Source organism: Antechinus flavipes, chromosome 2, assembly GCF_016432865.1.
Source record: "Antechinus flavipes isolate AdamAnt ecotype Samford, QLD, Australia chromosome 2, AdamAnt_v2, whole genome shotgun sequence".
Classification (NCBI taxonomy): domain Eukaryota; kingdom Metazoa; phylum Chordata; class Mammalia; order Dasyuromorphia; family Dasyuridae; genus Antechinus; species Antechinus flavipes.
Window position 1 is genome coordinate 390499842 of NC_067399.1, and position 19872 is coordinate 390519713.

Sequence of the window (19872 nt, forward strand, 5' to 3'; positions counted from 1 at the left end):
TGTACTAGTCTTGATATGGAAAATCTTAACATTTATGGACCTAACAGGCAAGTGGCTACATTTTGGCTCAATTGATTCAGTTTCACCCAGAGAGTTATTAACCTTCTTAGCATCATTTCCCTTTTTTTAATGCGGGAATGGGGATTTGAATTTTCATGACATATGGAAAAATACATATGGATTTTTAAAATTCCCTAATAATGAAATATCAGGATCCTAGGTATTCTAAAATCATGAGAAAGATTTATATAGGCATAAGTGAAATATAAACTGTGATCGTTTGAGATATAAGGATTGTGGTCACTGTCAGACACCGGAACAAAGCACAGAAGAGAAATATATATAACATCAATATGTTAAGAATCTATCTAGTTTTCCTAGAAAGGTGCAATAATCGGTTAGGACTCTGAGCGCCGCTGTTCACCAATCAGGAAGACGAGTGTAATGGGAGAGATCCATCCGGATCTTGGCCACTCCTACAAGGGAAAACGCTATGAGATTAGAGACACACACACTGTTGAAATTGATTGAACTAGAAAGCTCTCCAAGTCCGCGATTTGATCTCCGAAAGCCGATAACCCAGAACACAAAGGAACCAAGACAAAGCCAATTTCGCTGTAGGACAACCATGGCCCAGGCTGCTCCGAGGCGACAGGACTGTTGGGGCCGAATCCTCTTTTGTTTTCTCCTGGGGATGGTGTGGGAGAATGGAGCTGGGCAGATTCGCTATTCTGTGTGGGAGGAAATGCAAAAAGGTTCTTTTGTGGGTGATGTGGCCAAGGATCTGGGCTTGGAGCCTCAGAAGCTTTCGGAGAGCGGAGCCCGCATAGTCTCCAGAGGTAAGACGCAGCCTTTTGCTCTGAATGTTAGAAGCGGCAGTTTGTTGACCGCGGATAGAATAGACAGAGAAGAGCTTTGCCCCGGGACCCCAAAGTGCCTTTTAAATGTCGAGATTCTAATGGACGACAAAATCAACATTTATGGAGTGGAAATAGAAGTGATGGATATTAATGACCATGCTCCCCGCTTCCGGGTAGATGAAGTGGAAATAAAAATCAGTGAGAATGCAGCAGTGGGGACGAGTTTTCCACTTCCGAATGCTAGGGATCCAGATTTGGAAAGAAATTCCCTCCAGAATTACCAGCTAAGCTCAAATAGTCACTTCTCTTTGCACGTGCAAAGTAGAACCGATGGGGCCAAGTACCCGGAGCTTGTGTTGGAGAGGGCACTAGACCGGGAGGAGGAACCCGTCCACTACCTCACCCTCACAGCCATGGACGGGGGAAATCCTGTGCGATCGGGAACTGCGAGAATTCGCGTGGCCGTTCTGGATATTAACGACAACCCGCCAGTGTTCCCTCAGTCGGAATACAGCGTGAGTGTTCCTGAGAATGTGCCCAAGGGGACCCTGCTACTCACAGTCAATGCCACTGACCCTGATGAAGGAGTTAATGGGGAAGTGACATATTCAGTGAGATACTTCAAAGACGAAACTTCTGAGATTTTCCATCTGGATTCTCACACAGCTCAGCTCTTTACTCGAGAAACCCTGGACTTTGAGGAGTTTGCAGCCTATGAAATGGAAATTCAAGGACGGGACGGTGGTGGTCTCTTAAATCGCGCTAAAGTACAGGTTACAGTTCTGGATGTGAATGACAACACTCCAGAGATTATTGTCGCTTCTTTATCCAGCTCGGTTCCGGAACACTCACCTCCTGGGACCGTGATTGCTCTTTTAAACGTGCATGATCGAGACTCTGGAGACAATGGTAGAGTCATATGTTCCATTCCCGAACATCTACCCTTTAAATTAGAAAAATCTTACGGAAATTATTACCGTCTGATGACTGTCAGAGCCTTAGACCGGGAGCAGGTTTCTGAGTACAATTTCACCGTGACAGCCACGGACCAAGGGATTCCATCGTTATCTACAAGCACCCACATTTCCCTGCACGTGGCAGACAACAATGACAACCCACCCAGCTTCCGCCAAGCATCCTACTCTGCCTACATACGAGAAAACAATCCTAGATCTGCTTCCATTTATTCAGTGACAGCTAGTGACCCGGACAGTGGGGAAAACGCCCATATTACTTACTCTATTGAGGAAGATACCATCTATGGGACTCCACTCTCCTCCTACATCTCCATTAACTCTGAGACTGGTGTTCTCTATGCTCTGCGCTCCTTCGATTATGAACAGTTCCGGGATTTGCAGCTAACAGTGACTGCCCAGGATTCCGGGAAACCTCCTCTAAGTAGCAACGCAACCTTGAATCTATTCATTCTAGATCAAAATGACAACGCCCCGGAAATCCTGTACCCAACCTTCCCAACAGATGGTTCCACAGGAGTAGAATTGGCTCCTCGTTCTGCAGAGCCAGGCTACCTAGTGACTAAAGTTGTAGCAGTGGATGGAGACTCTGGACAGAATGCCTGGTTGTCCTATCGCCTGCTCAAGGCCTCAGAGCCAGGCCTCTTCTCTTTGGGCCAGCACACAGGTGAAATCAGGACAGCTCGGGCTTTCCATGACAAAGACTCCCTCAAGCAGAGTCTAGTGGTGGCAGTCACTGACAATGGGGAACCTCCTTTATCTGCAACAGTTAGTGTCACAGTGGCTGTGGCAGACAGCATCCCAGAAATCCTCTCAGACCTTAGCAACCCGAAGGCCTTTGAAGACCAACAGGATTCAAGCCTCACACTCTATCTGGTCATTTCTGTGGCTACTGTTTCCTGCTTTTTCTTTATATTCATTATAATCATATTGGCACTCAAGCTTCGAAAGTGGCGGATTTCCAAACTGTTGGAATCAACCAATGGACATTTTTCAGGGGTTGGTGCTTCACAGTTTGTTGGCATTGATGGAGTTAGAGCTTACCTCAAGACTTACTCCCATGAGGTTTCCCTCACCATGGATTCTCAAAAGAGCCAAATGCTTTTTCCTCAACCCAACTATGCAGATACTTTAATTAGTCAAGATAGTTGTGAGAAAAAGGACTCTGTGTTGGTATCAGATTATATGCCTGGCACAGTTTTATTACAAAATGAACAGAACTATCTTCAGGTGAGTTTCCTTTCTTTTTTCTTTCTTTCCTTTTTCTTTTGGCCTCCTTGACAAAGTATTCTGGTAATATGCAGAGTGTGCCTATCAGAATGATATTTTTAAGGATGTTCAACAGGATAACATACTTCTATTTACCTTGTTCCTCAACTTAAGGGTAGTTTGATTTTTAAACTTGTTTTTGTTTATTTGAATAGTTGACTGAACTTTTGAATCCTTAGAAAAGCTATGTAGCAACACACTTATTTTTCATTCTTGGCATAATTTTCCTTAAAATTAAATGACTTCTCAGTACTCTAGGCATCTCTATAAAACTATAAGAAGAGAAGATTTCAATTTGTCATTGGTAGAATGAGCTTTCTCAACTGAAAATTCTCTGTATCAAGGACATCAAAGATCCAACCTATCCTTAAAAATGGTTTAAAAATTCAAGCTTATTTAAATGGGAATTCTTTATTGTAAAAGCCATGTGATTTTATAAATGGCTGTTGGTTAGACCTGAACTTTTGTATTGCTCTAGGACCCTGCTTTTTAAACTGCCATTCTAGAAGGGTTCTCATAACTGTATATGGGGGTTATGAAATTGTGATTTAATATCAGTAAGTGGCTGTTTTGTATACCTATTTAAATACCTATATACTTAGAGTTCACATAAAAATTTCTTGGGAAGAAAAGATTTGTGAGTAGAAAAAGTTTTAAAAACTTGCTCTAAAGAATGTCTCATTTATTATTAATTTGGGCTTTCAAGATTATATAGTCATTTCCCTCTACTATTTCTCACTCCTAAGTTTGTTTTTAAGTCCTATACATATCTAGTGCAATGATCTAATTCTTTTGAGATCAAAAGAAATCCTTATTTGTTATGAAAGTCCCCAAATTGTCATATCCATAAATGTTTGCGATGCATAACACTTATATTTTGTAAAACCCACTTTGTATCACATATATTTTAATGGCTCTGTGAAATGATCTATTTGGACAATCATCAGTGCTAATTGAAAACAATTTCTCCCCTCATCTTGTCCAAGTTATGTCTATATTTTCCAGTGATTTTCCAATGAGAATCAATATGATAGAAGTCTTCTCTAATTTTTTGTTTGTTTATTTGTTTGTTTTACATTTTGTGCAAACCGGATTGTCATTCAAATTCTCCATCTCTTTATCTCTCACTCTCACTTCATATCCAACTATACATTTTTTGAATGGTATTCTTATACCACATTTTGCATATAGGAAATAATGGAAATTCTGCTTCTGTCTACTAGCAACCATCATCCATTTCTCCACTGATTTTGTGCAAGTTACTTACAACTTGAATTTTTTGTTCATTAAGTATAATGTCCTAGGATTCTCAACTAGCTATCATCAATAGGGAATCTCTGGTTGGTCTTTTTTGTTGTTGTTTTTAGATGGGCTTTTGTGGTAGGGTGAAGTTTAGGATCATTAAAAGAACTTCTCTATTTCTTAAAAGCAATTCAATGTTCTCTCTTCCAACTCATTTTCCATTTGCAGTGCATGGCAATGATGTTCTACCTCAAAGATCATCGAATTGTATGTCATAGTCTGGGGGAGGAAGGGGGACAATTTCCCAACCACTTACATATAAATTGTTAAATTGATTTCTTTGGAGTAGTCAGATTTTATTGAGAATGCCTTCTGATGTTCTGGTGTTTGTTGCAATTAGCACAATATCATCTGGAAACAAAAGCATTTGTAGAGACTCTCTCTCCTTCTTGAACTTTTTGCAGAATGTTCTCCATGATAATATAGACATCTTTGTTAAATATATTTCTTCCTAAATTATATATCTCTTGACATTTTAAAACCAAACATTTTAAAAAACAGGTGTATATATATACACATATACATATATATATAATATCAATAATTGCTTTTATCAAGAAACCATACAAGCAAGAAATGCTTTGTTGAAAGACTTAAGGCTGGATTTTGTTCTGCAGAACCAAATTTTCTTGGCTCTGCAGAACAAAATTTACACACACACACACACACACACACACACACAGAGTCAGAGACAGAGACAGAAACAGAAAGACAGAGACAGAGACAGAGAGCGAGACACATACACACAGATCTTGTATTCTGTGTACCATTTGTGTATTTGTGTGACTCTTAAAATAAGCTCTGATATATATAATATTGTGGAAAAACCTCCCTTTTCATATGTGATATTTCCATCATAGATACATGTTGGATATATCATTCTCAAAAAGATGTTATGAACATGAGAAAGTCAAATTTTGGGTTAGTGGTTATTAATGTCCAAAGTATTTCTCCCCAGTTCTTTATAATATTTTTCCTCTTGTGGTATCTTGTAATGATGTATCTTCCAAATTGTTTGGGATTTCTTCTGTTTGTACGTGCTCTAGTCCAGTCAGCCACTCAACCTAAAGTGTCTTGTTACCATTTTTCTTCCTTCAGGTGCTGAAGAGATAGAATAAAAATGTGATATTGCTGATGAAAATAGGTAGTTATAAAAATGATGAAGATCTAAAGCTATTTTCTGCCTGTCCATTGTCACTTCATCTGCGAATAATCTTGAAGTAATATTGTTTAGTTAGGACTCATGACAATTTTTCTATAGACTAATTTTCACCTTCACATCTTTTAGTTTTCCATAGCTAGTCAGTGGTCTGATCACACAAAGATATTTCTGTTACATCAGTAACCTTTTATTTACCTTTTGTAGATATACTATCAATTTTATTTTTGTAATATTGCTCAGTGTTTAACATGTTCAGAGCCCTCTATCTCTTTTTCTATAGAAAATATCAATGATCTATGGGAATGAGGTTTTTGAGTGGAGGTTTCTCTTCAAGTCTTTGATCTTTGAGTTTATAAATACAAAATGAATTTTCAAACATCTGTCCTTCAACCTCTCCAATGCCCAGCAATTGTATTGAGTATGAACATATACATTGGTCTTAGTGGAGGAGGAGTTGGTGACATTTTTCTCAGAATTTCTCGAAGTCTTCATTTTTTGTAGTAGATATTGCTTAAACAGCAAGTATTTTCAAGTTATTCTTTTTCATGCTTGTCAGAAGCACTGGAAGAAGATGGGACAAATTATGGTTCTAACTTTACTTGGACTCAAGATGAAATTTACTTTTCAAACTCTTTTGCTTTTCCATTCAGTCACAATTTAATTTAGGTTTTTGGTTCAACTTATGGTAAAAAATATCATTAGTGGTTCAGTTCAGTTTTCAAAGTAGTATGCTTTTTGACCAATGAACAAGGACCCCATATGTAAATACTAACACTAATTCATGAATAACTCAAAAGCTATAATTCTTCACATCCTCTGTCCCCATTTCTTTCACTTCACCTCAGTTATTGTGAAAACAGAAAGAGGCTTGTAATCTCTATGTGTGCTTTAAAAAAAATGTAACTGGCTTCTAGGAAGTCATCATGAAGAGAAGTGTATAATTATGTAATGCATTCAAATATTTATCTAATCCCAAGATTCAGATAAATCAATATCATTCCCTGCCCTGGCTCTGCTCTTTCTGTTCATGAATGACAGAATAGAATTCTTTCCCTTAATACCTGAAACAATGAATTTCACTTTAAATGTTATTTTACTTGTTTTAGACTTAGATACAAGTCAATAAAAATAGAAATGAATCTCATATTTAAAAAGAAAAAATATTATTAAAATGCAAAGAAGTCAATAATAAATATTTAGGTTAAATTGGGTGTACAATAATGTGGTCTTGAAAACAATCTCAATCAAATAAGGAGAAATAATCACACACACATATAGATAGAGGGGGGAAAGAGAAAAGAGAAAAGGTGGAAGAGAGAGGAAGGCAGGAAGGAAGGACAAAAATGTATACTAGGATATCTGAGGAATAAATGGAAAGAGTTTTTGTTTGCTACTAGGTGAAATTAAGGATTGTGTGTGCATATGTGGGGAAAGACTTGTCTCTGAGTTTTTATATAATTGAAAGTATCTGCTGAGACCAATAAGGAAAACTAGTGCTATATCCTACACAAATGGGAGAGGAAGAGCGAAGATCCTGGAAAATATAAAGTATGAATTTGATTGAAATGAGAAGTGTATGTCATTGTGGGATGGATTTGAAGGCTATATTTAGGCGCTAGTGTTAAACATAACAAAGTGAATTTTTGAAATGCTATTAGTAATATTAAATAATGGCAGCTAGGTGGTACAGTGGGTAGACACTGGGCTTGAAATCAGGAAGCCTCATCTCAATGAGTTCAAATCCGATCTTAGACATTTACTAAATGTATGACCGGGCAAGTCATTTTAAAAAGTGGCTCGGTTTTTCGTCTGTAAAAATGAGCTGGAGAAGGAAATGGCAAAGCATTTCAGTATCTTTACCAAGAAAATCCAGTATATACACCTGAAATATCCTCCCCCCCACAAAAAAAAAAAAAAAACGTATTTTAATAATAAAATAAAAAGATGTCTTTCGATTAAAAACTATATCCTTTCCCCATTGCTATTTGCTCCTTTTTGGAAGGCATTGATTACTTACACTCATTACCGGAAAAACTGATAGTCTAAAATGATCAACTCCACGGTCACAAAGTTTGAGGATTACTCTTGCTTCTGTTCAACGGAATGGATCCTCCTGTAGCTAATCAAATATTTGGAAGAGTTACTTCTTGCAGTTCATTAGATCAGACTCTGAGCGCCGCTGTCGGCCAATACCGAGAGAGAAAGAATTGGAGCCAGTTTACTGCAGGGTAATTTCCTGCAGAGCCATAAAGGATCACATCACACAAGATATACGGCACTTAATTTGGCGCTCTGCTCCACCGATCCTTTCCCAGATCTCCCGGATTCACCAAAAACACCGATTAAGGGCACTGCGTACTCTTTCCGGGGGATTCTTAAGAACCAAGGGAGATATACAAGGCGGATTCTTGGGACTGAGCTGTAATCCTGTCACAGAAAGTATGGGAAGGAACGCAGTACCCAGGGATCACCTACTGAGGTGGCAAGTTCTATATCCTTTCTTCGCTTCTTTGTTCTGTCGGGCGCTTTCTGAGCACATCAGCTACTCTATTCCTGAGGAATTGGAGAAAGGGTCTGTGGTGGGAAATCTCGCTAAGGATCTGGGGTTGGATGTGCGGGACTTGCCGGCTCGGGAACTGCGAGTTAATGGAAAGAAGCAGCATTTTGCCGTAAGCACTCAGAGCGGGGAATTATTTGTAAGGGACAGAATAGACAGGGAACAATTGTGCGGAAAGAAGCCTGTGTGTGTTCTGACGTTAGAAACTGTAGCAGAAAACCCCTTAAATGTTTTTCATGTAATCGTGGTCATACAAGATATTAATGACAACCCACCTCATTTTCCTCAAAATATCATCAATTTACAGATCAATGAATTTGCCCTTAAGGGCTCTCGGTTTGGGCTAGAATCTGCTGTAGATCCAGATGTGGGTGTCAATTCTCTACAAAGTTACCAACTGAGCCCTAATGAGTATTTCTCTATGATTGTGAAGGAGAGCCCTGATGGTAGGAAATATCCAGAGCTAGTAATGGAGAAACCTCTAGACCGGGAAAAGCAGAGTTCTCATCACTTAGTTCTGGTGGCTGTTGATGGAGGTAACCCAGTTTTAAGTGGCACTGCTCAGATCAGAATCAACGTCACTGATGCGAACGATAATCCACCACTTTTCAGCCAGGACTTCTACAAAGTTCGTCTTCGAGAGAACTTGCTCCCAGGCTCCTCAGTGCTAAGGGTGATGGCCACAGACAAAGATGAAGGGATCAATGCGGAGATCACCTATTTCTTTAAAACCACAGCGGATAATGCTCTTAATATATTTCACTTGGATCATAAAAGTGGGGAAATTAAAACTCAAGGTCAGTTAGACTTTGAAAACACTGAAAGTTATACATTGAGTGTAGGAGCAAAAGACGGAGGTGGTATGACTTCTGAATGCAAAGTTATACTCGAAATTCTAGATGAAAATGATAATGACCCAGAAATAATGTTTACTTCTGTGTCCAATACCATTGCGGAGGATGCGGTGTCAGGGACTGTTATTGCCCTGTTCAAAACAGAAGATCGGGATTCTGGAGTCAATGGGGAGATCACATGCCACATACAAGAAAATACACCTTTCAGACTAGAATCCTCTTCCAGGAACTACTACAAACTGCTGACAGATGGGCCCCTGGACCGAGAACAGACACCACAGTATAATGTTACTGTCATTGCCTCAGACAAGGGAAAGCCTCCTCTGTCCACCAGCAAAACCCTCACCTTGCACATAGCTGACGTCAATGACAATCCCCCAGTTTTCCTCCAGTCGTCATACGTCGTTTACGTCCCGGAGAACAACCCATCTGGAGCCTCCATCACCAGTGTCTCAGCCTCTGACGCCGACCTGGATGGGAATGGCCGAGTGTCCTATTCCATCGTCAGCAGTGACCTGGGTCCTCTGCCTCTGTCCTCCTACGTATCGGTCAACAGCCACAGCGGAGCCATCTTTGCTCAGCGCTCTTTCGACTATGAACAGGTCCGCGCCTTCGAGCTGACTCTGCAGGCTTGTGACGCTGGTTCCCCTGCCCTCTGTACCAATGTTACCCTGCAAGTGTTCATCTTGGACCTCAATGACAACGCCCCAAACATCCTCTATCCGGCCCTGGGACCTGACAGATCTGCCCTCTTCGACATGGTCCCTCGATCTGCGGAGCCAGGATACTTGGTCACCAAAGTGGTGGCAGTGGACGCAGACTCGGGTCACAACGCCTGGTTGGCTTACCGAGTACTGCAGGCCACGGATCCGGGACTCTTCAGCCTGGGACTGCGCACAGGCGAGATCAGGACCGCGAGGGCTTTGGCTGAAAGAGACGCTGCCCGGCACCGCCTTCTGGTTTCTGTGCAAGATGGAGGCCAGCCCCCTCTGTCGGCCACTGTGGCTCTGCACCTAGTCTTCGCAGACAGTCTGCAAGAGGCAATGCCGGAGATGAAAGAGGAGCGCTCAGATACCTCTACTATCCAATCTGAGCTACAGTTTTACTTAGTAGTAGCTTTAGCACTAATCTCGATTCTGTTTCTAGTCACAATAATACTGACCATCATTCTACGCTTTCGGAGATACAACAATCTCAAGACATTAGGTTGTTTCTCACCAGAACCCTACTCAAAGCCTGCAATCCCATCCAGTTATGAAGATGGGACTTTACCTTATTCCAGTCAACCACCTTTGCCTACAGAAATAGGAAAATATGAATTCACTTTTTTAAAGCCCAATAACCAACGTTCTGCCGGACACAATTTCCTTTCCTATAGTCCTTTTGATACTTTAGCAAATGATTCTTCTGAAATTCCTAATGATTTGCAAACCAACCCACTTGGCTCCAAAGAGGTGAGTTTTTGAATTGTTGAATATATTTTTTTTCTGGATTTCCCCACATCTCTTAATTTTTAAGTATGTCAGAAGATTTGAAAGGCACACCTAATTCTTTCTCTGCAATAAGCTATGTTTTCTCTGTATTCATATTAATGCTACAAATTGCTTGCTGTTCTATAATGCGTTTCATGAGCCTAAAGGGTAAATCTGAAGTAGTGTTGTGTGATTTAGGGTTCGGGTATATATTGCTCATTTATTTTCTCTCCCATTTCTAATAGCTAACTCAACGCTAAATAACAATACCTAATGCTTGAAATAATCATTTTATTCAGATTTACTTTTAAAAATCATTTTCAAAAGAAAATCCCAGAAGAACCTCATTAACTATAAAATCTAAATTGATAGAAATTAGCATTGTATGTCACATGCATATGGTAGACTTGAGGGGGTTCGATTGCTGGGAGCAGGGACTAAGTTTCCAATTCTTGTAAAGCAAAAATCTTCATGTTCTCCAAGGTAGTCACTACAAACTACTTAGAGGGATGATCGCCATTTGAATAACGCAACCTACCGTGTAAGCAGTTCCGTTGACCGTTCCATATCATCTCTTCTTCTCGATTCTAGAATGATTGTACATTTCCCTTGAAGAATTTTTTTTTTTTGCTATCTTCCCCATTGCCAATCTCAGCATAACCCAATAGTATTTTTCCTATTTGCATTTAGCAGACTGATTTCATAAATGTATTAAGAAAGAAAATTGAATTTAACACACTAATTTCATTGAGTGTATACTATGTGTGTGTGAAACAGCAGTCTCAGCAGCAACAAATAAAGTCATTCACGTACAATGTTTCTAATTAGCATACAAAGCCGTTGAAGAACATAAATTGAAATGATCACAAAATAATCACTTACAATCATCTCGCTAAGATAAAGATATGAAAAAAGCTTTAGGGGACAAAGAAAGCTTTCCTTTAAAACAGATATTCATCCAAAGGACCCGTGATGAAAAATGTTATCCACCTTCAGAGAGAGAACTAATAAATTCTGAAAAAAAGATCAAAATAAAACTTAAAAAAACAACAAGAAACAACTTTATTTTTCTTAGGTTTTTTTTCCAACATGGTTAATATGGAAATGTTTTGTTTGACTTCACATAATCAACATAAAATTGCTTGCTCCAAAAACGGGGGGAGTGAAATGGAGGAAGAGAAGTTGGAACTTAAACTTTTTAAAAATAATGTTTAAAAATTTTATATGTCTTCCGGAAATATTTAACGAAACAAGTGTGTGTGTGTGTGTGTGTGTGTGTGTGTGTGTGTGTGTGTTCATCTTCTAAAGTCTTGACGAACCGGGATCACCAGCTGCAGATATTGAGCATGATCAGGGGAAAAACAAAGTTGGTGCAATATTTGGTGAAGACTCTGAGCGCCGCTGTTCAACAATCAGGGAGAGAGAAACAAGGAGAGATCCAGTCAGATCCTCCCCACGCCTACCTCGCAAAGCACGAGCAGAGCAGATCAAGCTCTAAGTCTGCACGGAGAATAAGCCCACAAGCCGTCCCGGTTCTGAATTTGGCTGTGTATATGGTTCATCCAAGACTAGCTCCAGACCGAATTTGAATGAAAGAACACAAGAAGGTGGTAAATCAGGCAGGAAAAACGAAATGACTGCATCACACAGGCAGCAGTCCAACAGAGAGCGAATCCTGTTTTGCTATGTCCTGGGGCTGCTATGGAACACCGGGACGGGGAAAATCCATTACTCTGTGCCCGAGGAGATGGAGAAGGGCTCTTTAGTGGGTGACATCGCCAAGGATATTGGGCTGAAGCCGCGGGAGCTTTCGGAAAGAGGAGCTCGTATTGTCTCCGGAGGTAAGAAGCAACATTTCGCCTTGAATGTCAGAAGCGGCAGTTTAGTGACAGTGGACAGAATAGACAGGGAAGAACTTTGCCCGGGCTCCTTAAAGTGCCTTTTAAATGTAGAGATTCTCCTCGAGGACAAAGTGAAGATTTATGGGCTAGAAGTAGAAGTGACTGATATTAATGATAATGCTCCACGCTTTCAGGAAAATGAAGTAGACATAGAAATAAGTGAACAGGCAACCCTAGGAACAAAATGTCGTCTTCCTAATGCATGGGATTTAGATATGGGAATGAACGGTCTTCAGAGCTATCAACTGAGCCCGAATCCTCACTTCTCTCTACTTATGCAAAGCAAAGCAGATGGGGCCAAGTACCCAGAGCTGGTGCTAGAGCGGGCCCTGGACCGGGAAGAGGAACCCGTTCACCACCTCATCCTCACGGCCTCGGATGGAGGAGATCCTGTCCGCTCCGGTACGGTGCGAGTGCGAGTGATTGTTCTCGATGCCAACGACAACGCCCCGGTGTTTACTCAGTCCGTGTACAGCGTGAGCATTCCCGAGAACGTGCCTGTGGGAACGTGGCTGCTCACAGTGAACGCCACCGACCCGGATGAAGGAATCAACGGAGAAGTGACCTATTTCTGGAATATTCACAACAAAGCCAAACAGATGTTTGAGTTGGACAGTCATTCGGGCAGAATCTCGACAGTAGGGAATCTGAACCATGAGGAATCAGGGTTCTACGAAATGGAAGTACAAGCTAAAGATAATGCAGGGCTTTTTGCGAGAGCAAATGTGTTGGTAACAGTTGTGGATGTAAACGACAATGCTCCGGAAGTGACTATCGCATCTCTGATCACCTCAGTCCCAGAAGGCTCTCCCTCAGGGACCGTCATCGCACTTTTAAATGTACACGATCAAGACTCGGGAGAGAACGGCCTCGTCACATGTTCCATCCCAAGTAATCGGCCCTTTAAATTAGAAAAAAATTATGGAAATTACTACAGTTTGGTGACAAACACGGCCCTGGACCGGGAGCAGGTTTCGGAGTACAATATCACCGTGACAGCCACAGATTTCGGGGCTCCGCCTCTTTCCACAGACACTCTCATCACCCTGCACGTGGCCGACGTCAACGACAACCCTCCTGCCTTCAGTCAGACTTCGTATTCTGCTTATATCCGGGAAAACAACCCAAGAGGCGCTTCCATTTATTCAGTGACTGCCAGTGATCCAGACAGTGAGAAAAACGCCCAAATCACTTACACTATTGCTAATGACATCTTCCAGGAGGATCCTCTCTCTTCCTATGTCTCCATTAATTCGGAGACTGGTGTCCTCTATGCTCTGCGCTCTTTTGATTACGAAAAATTCCGGGACTTGCAGCTAAGAGTGACAGCTACCGATTCAGGGGAACCGCCTCTCAATAACAGTGTATTTCTGACTCTCTTCATCCTGGATCAAAATGACAACTCCCCGGAAATCCTATATCCCACTTTTCCCACCGATGGCTCCAGAGGGGTAGAGTTGGCTCCCCGATCTGCAGAGCCAGGTTACCTGGTGACCAAGGTGGTAGCAGTGGACGGAGATTCAGGCCAGAACGCTTGGCTGTTCTATCGCCTGCTCAAGGCCACAGAGCCTGGGCTTTTTTCGGTGGCCTGCATAACGGTGAGATCAGGACTGCTCGGTCATTCCTCGACAAAGACGCCCTCAAGCAGAATCTTGTGGTGGCAGTCACAGACAAAGGCGAGCCACCCCTCTCCGCCACTGTAAGTGTCACAGTGGTTGTGGCAGACAGCATCCCTGAGATTCTCTCGGATCTCAGCATCATGGAGATCCCAGAAACTACTGATAACTCCAAACTCACACTCTACCTTGTTATCTCAGTGGCTTCGGTTTCTTCTTTATTCTTTGTCTTCATTATCACCTTACTGGCACTCAGGCTACGCAAATGGTGGAGATCACACTTACTGGGAATAAGTAGTAACAAATTTGGAGCAGTACCTGCCTCCCACTTTGTGGGCACAGAAGGAGTCCAAGCTTTTCTCCAGTCATATACTCATGAGATTTCCCTTACCACTGACTCTCGGAAGAGTCATCTGGTCTTTCCTCAACCCAACTATGCAGACACACTCCTAAGTCTGCAGAGCTGTGATAAAAATACACCACTGTTGTTCTCCAGTGATTCAGAGTTTAGTAAAGGAAATCAAAATATAGTTCAGGTGAGTTCATTTCTTTGTCATTTTACTACCATGCAATGTTTACAGAATTCCCTTTTATCTTGAATAAAAATAAGTGTATAATCAAAGACTGATTAAAAGAAGTCTAAAACCGGAAGTTATAAGGAAATGTCCTTGATTTTCTTCCGGAGTTCACCAAATGCAACTTGCATTTCCAATTTCTTATCTTATGGAGTATTTTGTTGACCATTTATTTAGTGGTGGCAAGTAGTTCTCTGACGGAGTGTGTAGTAGTTGTTTCACTTACTTTTACTTAATTGACTGAAATACCAATGCAGTTATAAGTGAGGAAGACTATATTGATCGTGGTAGGAAATAAAAATAATAATGATATTAATATCTCCTTTTAGATAGTACATTTAAGTTTTTACAAAGTATTTGATATACATTATCTTATTTGATAACATTTTAAGTGTAACGATTTTCTAAGTTTTCTTTTGTTTGTAAGACATATTTATACTATAGATTTAAACTATAGATCTGAAGGAAAATACTGTTTAAGTTCAGTCCATTTTTTAGTGCTTATAATGAAAGCATCCTTTTAAGTCTGTAAGGGAACACACATTATCATTATTTCTTCCCTGTTTTGTTGTTTTAAAAAGCTAGCTTGAAATAATTTCTTCACTTTCTTGCCTATTCATTAATAGATTGATAAAAGCATTTAAGTACTCACTATGTGCAATGTCTAAATAAAACTTTAGTTTTTTTCTCTTTCACAAAGTTTGTGGTCTAACAGATGTTGGAATGCACATACACAGATAACTGTAATACAATTACATACAATAAGCATTATAAGAGGAGTACTCTGTTCTATTATAGCAGATGAGCTCAAAGAGCTTTTGCTTGAGTTGGAAGCATCAGAGGAGATAGCACTCCATAGAGAAGGTGGCACCTAATTTGGTTATTCCTTGAAGAAGAGCAAGTTAACAGAAGGAGATGAGAAGTAGGATAAAAAGTGAAGAAAGGAAGGATACTACAAATGTAGATTACATCATAGTCCAAAACACAGAAGTGAGAAAGATCCAAATGTATTGTCTTAGAGCAAGTACACCAGTTTACCTGGATCATAGAGTACATGAGAAGAATGTTGTGAGATTGCTGAGAGAAAAATCACTAAATTGTGGAGGTCTTAAGTATTTAAGAATCCTATTGAGGGGGTTTGAGCAGAGAAATGGCATAATCTAATCTTTTTCTTTAAAATTTTTTATTAATCCTTTTTTTCTCTATTTTGCTGTCACTTCCTAATGATTCCCCCCAAAATCTTTTCTTTATAACAACAGCAACAACAAAATAGAGCTAACCAAAACATATAAGGATGCGAACACATATCTCATTTTTCAGTCACATTCTATTTTTCTGATTAAAGTGAGAAATCAAACTTTACTATGTCACTGTTTGATGATTGTGCTGTTTTTCAATATTTTCATTTATGTTATTGTAATAATTGTGTAAATTGTTCTCCAGGTTCTGCTTGCTTTACTCTAAATTGGTTCCTAGAATTCTTCTTAAGTTTATCTCAATTCTCCATATTTTTTAAATAGATGATATTTTTAAAGGATCCTTAGCACACATTGAATAGTTGTTTTTTTTTTAATCATTAATCTCTTGGGAAATATTGATATGCTGATCTTTGAGCTGATTGATTCTCACAGCAAACCCTAAATTGAAGGACAAAGATGGGAGGAATTGGGAAGGGGATATTTGTGACAGTTCAGATAGAGATGTTCCTCTTACAAAATAGTAGCCTCTTCAGAACAAGAATCTCCATATTCCCAGCTTAGCCCCCAAAAGGCCAAAAAATGCAAAAAAGAAGAATCAGAGAAAGAAATATGTTTCAATCTACAAGCCCCTCCATCTTATCTGAAAGTGAAAGGTATTTTATATTATGAATACTTCGAAGTTGTGGTAGATTATTGTCTTGATCCAACTAAATCTTTCAGTGAATTAAACTGTGTCTAATAGGGAAAAGTTGTCTTTACAATGTTATTGTTACTGTGTATATTGTTCTGCTTATTTTACTTTGCATCAGTTCATATAAGTCTTTCTGGGTTTTTCTGAAACTATACTTTTTATCATTTCTTACACAACAGTAGTATTACATCACATCCATATACCATAACTTGTTCAACCATCCTATAATTGATGGATATATTCTCTCTCTCTTTTTTTTTAAATAACTTTTTATTGATAGAACCCATGCCAGGGTAATTTTTTACAGCATTATCCCTTGCACTCACTTCTGTTCCGATTTTTCCCCTCCCTCCCTCCACCCCTTTCCCCAGATGGCAAGCAGTCCTTTACATGTTGAATAGATTACAGTATATGCTAGATACATTATATGTGTGCAGAACCGAACAGTTTTCTTGTTGCACAGGGAGCATTGGATTTAGAAGGTATAAATGACCCGGGAAGAAAAACAAAAATGGAAGCAGTTTATATTCATCTCCCAGTGTTCTTTCTTTGGGTGTAGCTGCTTCTGTCCATCCTTGATCACTTGAAACTGAATTAGCTCTCTTTATCGAAGAGATCCACTGATGGATATATTCTCATTTTGCAATTCTTTGCCAAAGAAAGAAAGACAACTGCTATAAATATGTTTCACATATGAGTCCTCTTTCTTAGATCTTCTTGGTATATAGACCTAGTAGCCATATTGCTTGATCAAAAGATGCATACAGTTTTATAGATCTTTGGGCGTGGTTTAAATTGTTCTCCAGAATGGATGACTTTACACAACACAGCTCCACCAACAGTGCATTAGTATGCCTCTTCCCAAATCCTTCCAACATGAATCATTTTCCTTTTCTGTCATCTTAGCCAGAATGATTAGTGTGGACCTGTCGAACTTTTTACAATGTTTAGAGAAGCTAAAATGAGCAATGTTTTGAAAGTGACTATCCCGACCCAAGAGAATTCAATATTATGAAATTTCATAGAAACTTCTACATAATTCCAACCTACCATCACAACAAAGGTTCTTTGCCAGATTGTAGCATTCTGTATTTTCAGAAATTGAAAGAGGGGAAAAAAATCGGCACCAAATAAACTTCAAGACTACATCAAAACGTACTCCTTAATAAAACTAGAAGATTGAGAAAACGTGAGCATCTAAATAACGCGGTTCCAGACTTCTTCCCAAGTTCAAATTTATCCCAGACACATAGTAGCTGTGTGATTCTGGGCAAGGCACTTAACCCTGTTTTGTTCGGTTTTCCATCACTGTAAAATGATCTGGAACCTTAAGGAAATGAAAAATCACTCCAATAACTTTGCCAAGAAAACCCCACATGGTGTCAGGAAGAGTCAGACACGACTGAAATTATTGAACAAAAAGACTACAAACAGAGCAAACTCCAATATGTAATAAACTCCTCAGGAAATCGTTAGCCGACCAATAGGATGACATCCTTGTATTTCCGAGATCGTCTCACGAGAAAAAAGGTTCTGTTTAAACTCAGTTCTATAGACTCCTGGTGGCGCACTTACTTACTTACTTGAATGCAGTTCTACAAAAGAGACTCAGAGCGCCGCTGTCCACCAATACCGAGGCAGAATTGAGTCTGAGATCTATTGGAGGAGGCTCTTACACTGTGATTTCCTGCACGGTCCTGGGGCTCACATCACAGAAGCGACCCAATCTTTAATGATTGGAGCTTTCTTCTCAACAGGGTTTGCCCTGTATGCTCTGATCAATAAGCACTGAGTAGTGACGCTTCTCGCTATAGGAGAAGTCTTAAAATCCAGAAATGATTTGAAGTGTGACTTCCCTAACCTGGAAAGGCAGAGATCCTAGGAGCGCGAGAGATGGGAAGTGGTGCTGAACAGAGGGGCTGGCGGCTCAAGAGGCAAGTACTGTTTCCTTTTTTGGCGTCTTTGTTCTGCCGAGTGCTTTCACAGCAGATTCGTTACTCAATTCCCGAGGAAATGGCTAAAGGGTCTGTGGTGGGGAACCTCGCCAAGGATTTGAGACTAGAGATCCACGATTTATCCTTCCGGAAGCTCCGGATTAATGGAGATAGAGAATTCTTTAGTGTAAGCTCGGAAAGAGGGGATTTGCTTGTAAGGGACAGAATAGATAGAGAACAGATATGCCCCCAAACAAGAGTTTGTGCTCTGACTTTAGAAACTGTAGTTGAAAATCCCTTAAATGTTTTCCATATTAACGTGGAAATTGAAGACATAAATGACAATCCACCCCAGTTCAGGGGAAACATCATCAATTTAAACATCTCTGAGTCTACCCTTCCAGGTGCGAAATTTGCATTAGAACCTGCTCATGATCCAGATACGGGACTCAATTCCCTACAAACTTATTACCTAAGCACCAATCCTGTTTTTTCCTTCGAAGTAAAAAAGAAAAAAGATGGCAGTAAATATGCTGAACTTGTGTTAGAGAAACTTCTAGACAGGGAAAAGCAAAGTTTCTATCACTTGGTCCTGACTGCCGTGGATGGCGGGAATCCAGCCCGAAGTGGCACAGCTCAGATCAGAATCAGTGTCGCTGACGCCAATGATAATGCCCCTGTCTTCAGCCAGGACGTCTACAAGGTCAGTCTGCTAGAGAACTTGCCCCCGGGCTCATCTGTGCTGCGCGTGGCAGCCACGGACAGAGATGAGGGGATCTATGCGGAAATCACTTTTTCCTTCGACCGCTCTTCCCACAGAGAAAGGCAAGTGTTTTCTCTGGATCCAAATAGCGGGGAAATTACAACTCTAGAAAACCTAGACTTTGAAAATATCAAAGACTACTCAATGGTGTTGGAAGCCAGGGATGGGGGTGGTCTGGTTACTCAGTGCACAGTTGAAATTGAAGTTCTGGACGTAAATGACAACTTCCCAGAAGTTATATTCACTTCCATTTCAGCAGTGATTCCTGAAGACTGTTCACCTGGTACAGTGGTAGCTCTGGTGAAAACCCCAGACAGAGATTCTGGAGTCAATGGGGAGGTTACATGCCACGTACAGGAAAATGCACCTTTCAGACTAGAATCCTCTTCCAGGAACTACTACAAACTGCTGACAGATGGGCCCCTGGACCGAGAACAGACACCACAGTATAATGTCACTGTCATTGCCTCAGACAAGGGAAAGCCTCCTCTGTCCACCAGCAAAATCCTCACCTTGCACATAGCTGACGTCAATGACAATCCCCCAGTTTTCCTCCAGTCTTCATACGTCGTTTACATCCCCGAGAACAACCCATCTGGAACCTCCATCACCAGTGTCTCAGCCTCTGACGCCGACCTGGATGGGAATGGCCGAGTGTCCTATTCCATCGTCAGCAGTGACTTGGGTCCTCTGCCTCTGTCCTCCTACGTATCGGTCAACAGCCACAGCGGAGCCATCTTTGC

General features: G+C 40.5%; 2 protein-coding genes across 2 annotated transcripts; both read left to right on the forward strand.

The window, feature by feature from the left end:
• Positions 1 to 628: 628 nt before the first annotated feature.
• On the forward strand, positions 629 to 5518 carry LOC127546733 (protocadherin gamma-A12-like). Its single transcript, XM_051973701.1, has 2 exons — positions 629 to 3064; positions 5504 to 5518. Exons 1-2 carry the CDS (start codon positions 629 to 631, stop codon positions 5516 to 5518), a joined length of 2451 nt encoding a protein of 816 aa, XP_051829661.1.
• A 6207-nt stretch (positions 5519 to 11725) lies between these two features.
• Positions 11726 to 14144, forward strand: LOC127550034 (protocadherin gamma-A12-like). The gene has a single exon (XM_051978601.1). The coding sequence runs from the start codon at positions 12084 to 12086 to the stop codon at positions 14052 to 14054; it is 1971 nt and encodes a 656-aa protein (XP_051834561.1). The 5' UTR covers positions 11726 to 12083; the 3' UTR covers positions 14055 to 14144.
• Positions 14145 to 19872: the final 5728 nt, after the last annotated feature.

Coding starts and splice junctions, on each gene's coding strand:
- LOC127546733 (XM_051973701.1), top strand. CDS start 629: ATGGCCCAGGCTGCTCCGAGGCGACAGGACTGTTGGGGCCGAATCCTC.
- LOC127550034 (XM_051978601.1), top strand. CDS start 12,084: ATGACTGCATCACACAGGCAGCAGTCCAACAGAGAGCGAATCCTGTTT.